This window comes from Ursus maritimus, unplaced genomic scaffold (genome assembly GCF_017311325.1).
Source record: "Ursus maritimus isolate PB19 unplaced genomic scaffold, ASM1731132v1 scaffold_25, whole genome shotgun sequence".
Taxonomy (NCBI): domain Eukaryota; kingdom Metazoa; phylum Chordata; class Mammalia; order Carnivora; family Ursidae; genus Ursus; species Ursus maritimus.
This window is the reverse complement of record NW_024425008.1, coordinates 9,651,232-9,655,091: the sequence shown is the minus strand read 5'-3', so window position 1 is coordinate 9,655,091 and position 3,860 is coordinate 9,651,232. Positions and strand designations below refer to the sequence as shown.

The window sequence follows — 3,860 nt, the reverse complement described above, 5'->3', positions numbered from 1 at the left end:
ACACACACACACACACACACACACACACACACACACAGTGCCCCCTCGAGAAACCAGGGAACCGAGGTCAAGGGGAGGAGGGGCTGAAGGGTAGAAATTTACCGGGAAATGATTGCATTTGGGAGCTGTCTTTTTTGTGATGGTCCCCATGGTGACAATTTGTGACGGCAAAGAATGTGGGAACGGGGCGCTGCCGCCTGATTGGGATGCTTTGTATCTGGAGAGGCGCTCCTGATTGGCCTGAGGGGCCCCCCAGCTCCGGGGACTCGTCCTCCATCCAGCCCACTCGAGGGCTGCACGACTGTTTCCAGCCGGACGCACGGAGCTCGCCGGCCACGCCGGGCCTGGCCCAGGTCTGCGACGGGGAACCTGCCAGGCCACGCCGGCGGCGGCGGCGGGGGGCCCCCCGGGGCCTGCACGCACCCTCGGTCAGTGTGGAGGCTCGGGTGGCTCCAGCCAACTGGGTGGGGGCGTGGGGCCGGCGGGGGCCTGGGGGAGGGGCGAGGTGCCTCGGGTGGTGGCCCAGGAGGCATGAAATTGCTGCAGACGCTTCTACGGGGGCCTCCCGCTGCCCGCAGCCTGAGATCAGCCCGCCAGGCAGGCCGAGGCTCGAGTGCCAGACAGGGGTCCTGCCTGTCCTGCGTGAGCGCTGTGGGTGGAGCGTGGGGACCCGGCGAGGGGGGCTGGTGCTAGCGGGGCTGGGGGCGGGGGTGGGAGGAGGAGGGCACCACCGGAGAGAGAGGGCTTGGCCTTGCTTGAAAGTGGAGCAGTTGCCGCAGCTCAGAAAATAAAAACCTTGCTGGCAAGTCGTGCACATTGGCAGCGTGGTGTGTGGGAGACATGGTGGGCTGGGCTCGAGCAATGCCACCTGTAGCTGGGTCACCTTGGGCGAGCCGCCCAACCTCTCTGAGCCTCTGCTGCAAGTAGAGGGCCACAGATTCGGGCATGCTGACTATCCGCCGGTGCCCTCACAGGTGCGGAGCGAACCCTCAGCGGAGGGGTCCTGGGGCCTTCGGGGAGGACTGGGCCGGGGTGCTTGGAGAGACTGCCAACAACCTGCGTGTCCGTCCCCCCCAGGTCAGCTCTGTGCCCTTCCCTGGAGCTGCCAGCGACCCGCAGAGCCCACGCTCTTCATGGAAAGCCCCATGCAGTGGTCCCCTGGTGATGGCCTCCGACAGTGACGTGAAGATGCTGCTGAACTTTGTGAACCTGGCGTCCAGCGACATCAAGGCAGCCCTGGACAAGTCGGCGCCGTGCCGCCGCTCGGTGGACCACCGCAAGTACCTGCAGAAGCAGCTCAAGCGCTTCTCCCAGAAGTATTCCCGGCTTCCTCGGGGCCTCCCCGGCAGAGGGGCCGAGCCTCACCTGAGACGGGGAGCTGACGACCGGCCCGGGAGGCTGCCCCTCGAATCTGGCCATGATTCCAGTCCCGGCGGGGGTGGGGGCTGCAAGGAGAAGGCTCTGGGGAACCCTTACAGGGAGGAATGTCTCTCTCAGGAGCAGACCCTGCAGAGGCAGAATCCAGAAGCTGCCAGGCCTGGCCAGGTGCCCATGAGGAAAAGACAGCTGCCCGCTTCCTTCTGGGAAGAGCCTCGGCCCACCCACAGCTACCCCCTGGGGCTGGAGGGGGGGCTGGGCCCCAGGGAGGGACCTCCCTATGAGGGTAAGAAACGCTGCAAAGGCTTGGAGCCCTTGGATACTGAGATGGCCCCCGTGCCCGCGTCCCCAAGGGCACCGGCTGAAAAGGAGCCGCTCAAGATGTCTGGGGTCTCCCTGGTGGGCCGCGTCAATGCCTGGAGCTGCTGCCCCTTCCAGTACCATGGACAGCCCGTCTATGCAGGTCCTCCGGGGGCCTTGCCTCAGAGCTCTGTCCCCGGCCTGGGCCTCTGGAGGAAAAGCCCAGCCTCCCCCGGAGAGCTGGCTCACTTCTGCAAGGATGTGGATGGGCCGGGGCAGAAAGTGTACAGACCTGTGGTTCTGAAGCCCATCCCTACCAAGCCGGCTGTGCCCCCACCCATTTTCAATGTTTTTGGCTACCTCTAGCTGGGCTGGGAGGGCCTTGGCTCCCACCTCTGGCCTGCAGGGGTGTTGGGGGCCCCGGGAGCGCTCCTTGTGCAGAATGAGCTGGGCAGTGGTGTGGCCTCTTGGGAGCCTTTCCTTTGTGTGTGTCTGGGAGGGGGAGGACGGGTTTGGGGCAGGGGCTTCTCAGGCAGTCGCCAAGTCAGCCCCTGCAGCCTTGGGCTCAGCTGGCCCCTCTCCAACCAGACCAGAGCCCGACTGATCGCCCCACTGTCCTGGGGCCGGTCTTGGGTGCTGGGGCTTTGCCCCGGCCCACCAGCCACTCCAGAAGCCAGAGTTACACATCTCTTCATCTGCCACCCACTGTGTAAGCCAATCTCAGTTCTGTTCTTTTTGGTTTTTTGTAAATATTAAGGTTAAAAGAATAAAGACATTTCTTTTGCAGTTTCCACATCTTGGATGTCCTGAAGTTGAATGGTCCCCAGGCTAAGAAATGCTGGCTGGGCCCAGGCAGAGGGCAGCTTATGGAGGTGGCTGGCTGTGGGGGAGGCCAGGATGGCCCAAAGACCTCTGTGACTGTCTGAGGATGGGCACTGCGGGCCAGCAGCTCAATTCAAAGGAAGAGGGGTGGGGAGAGTCGTGGGGGAAGGGTGTTCTGCTTGCCTGTGTCCAAGAGCAGAGAGTGGGGGAGACCTGGGTCTCCAGACGGCCAGAAGTGCTCTAGAGAATTGGGAGGCCGGTACCAGGGGAGTAGCGGTCCTGGCTCTGTGATGGGATGTGGTGCCGGACCCTTCCTCCTGGGGTCTCCTTGCCCCATCTGCAGCACGAAGGGTGGGGTGAGAATCGTCCCCCCTCTGCTGTGCTGTCCACTCTGATTCTGGCCTCAGAGCCGAGGCTGGGCCAAGGCAGTACTGCCCGACCCCAGTCAGAGGGAAAATCAGGACAAACTGGAGCTTCGCCCCTTGTGGACAAGCCTGGAAAAAAAATTTTTCTAGCTAAGTCAGATTCCTGGGTAATCTGCCGATGGCCCGATTCCTGGGCCTGGTGCAGTGCCTGGCACACACCAGGGGCCCTATCAACGGAACGATGAGGGCCTCTGTCTGTGACAGTGCCCAGGGAGGGGGGTTGCTGGTGGCAGGGAGTGGCCCTGGGGTTTGCCCTCATGTCGCCCAACCGGCACAGACATTGGAGAGGCGCGCACCTCCATACTGGCCTGGGATTTGCCCTGCCGCACGCAGACATGGCTCCACGGCTGAGAGTGCAGGGACCTGCCGGGGTGCCGAGCTGCTCATTCCATCAAAGCCCGGTTCTCACAGCTGGGACTGGTACAGGGCCAGCACTGGCTGGGGGCTACGGTGCTCTAATCAGCAGCACGATGTTGGAAAGTTAGTCTCCCTCTGTGCCTTGGTTTCCCCCGCTGTAAAGCAGGGGACTAGGTCAACAATATCAAACCAGTGCACCTGTCGGTTCTTCAACTAGACATAGACTGTCTCCTTCCAGAGTCAGATAAAGCCTCTGAATCCTTCCTAACCCAAGGCTCCAGGATTAGCGCTTGTTAAAGGTCCTTCTCCTTCCTGCCTGTTTTTACTCTGGGATTCCCGTGGAGGTGAGCACTTGCCTAGGAGTTGCTCACGGGGAAGCCGGTGGATTTCTGGTAGTTTATGTCTGATGGTCTTGGAGGACTTGAGAGCCACGGAAACCGTGTGACACCGGCAGGGTTGTTCGGAGTAATTATCTAGCACCCAGGATAGGCCCTCAGGACCCTCACCTCAGGCCGCTCTGGTCTGCCCTGCACGTCCCTCCTCTCCCCCTGCACAAAGGGAAGGGCCTTCCAGATCCAT

At 62.3% G+C, this 3,860-nt stretch overlaps 1 protein-coding gene across 15 annotated transcripts in view; it reads left to right on the top strand.

Annotated features, from left to right (window-relative positions):
* Window positions 1-2,464, top strand: part of FAM181A (family with sequence similarity 181 member A) — a 35,948-nt gene extending 33,484 nt beyond the window's left edge. For all 15 annotated transcript variants that reach the window (XM_008698267.2, XM_008698308.2, XM_008698322.2 and 12 more), the window contains one exon: window positions 1,078-2,464. In XM_008698267.2, the coding sequence (XP_008696489.1) occupies window positions 1,078-2,043 (966 nt within the window). In that variant the 3' untranslated portion in view covers window positions 2,044-2,464. The remainder of the gene's footprint in view (window positions 1-1,077) is intronic.
* The last annotated feature ends 1,396 nt before the right edge of the window (window positions 2,465-3,860 follow it).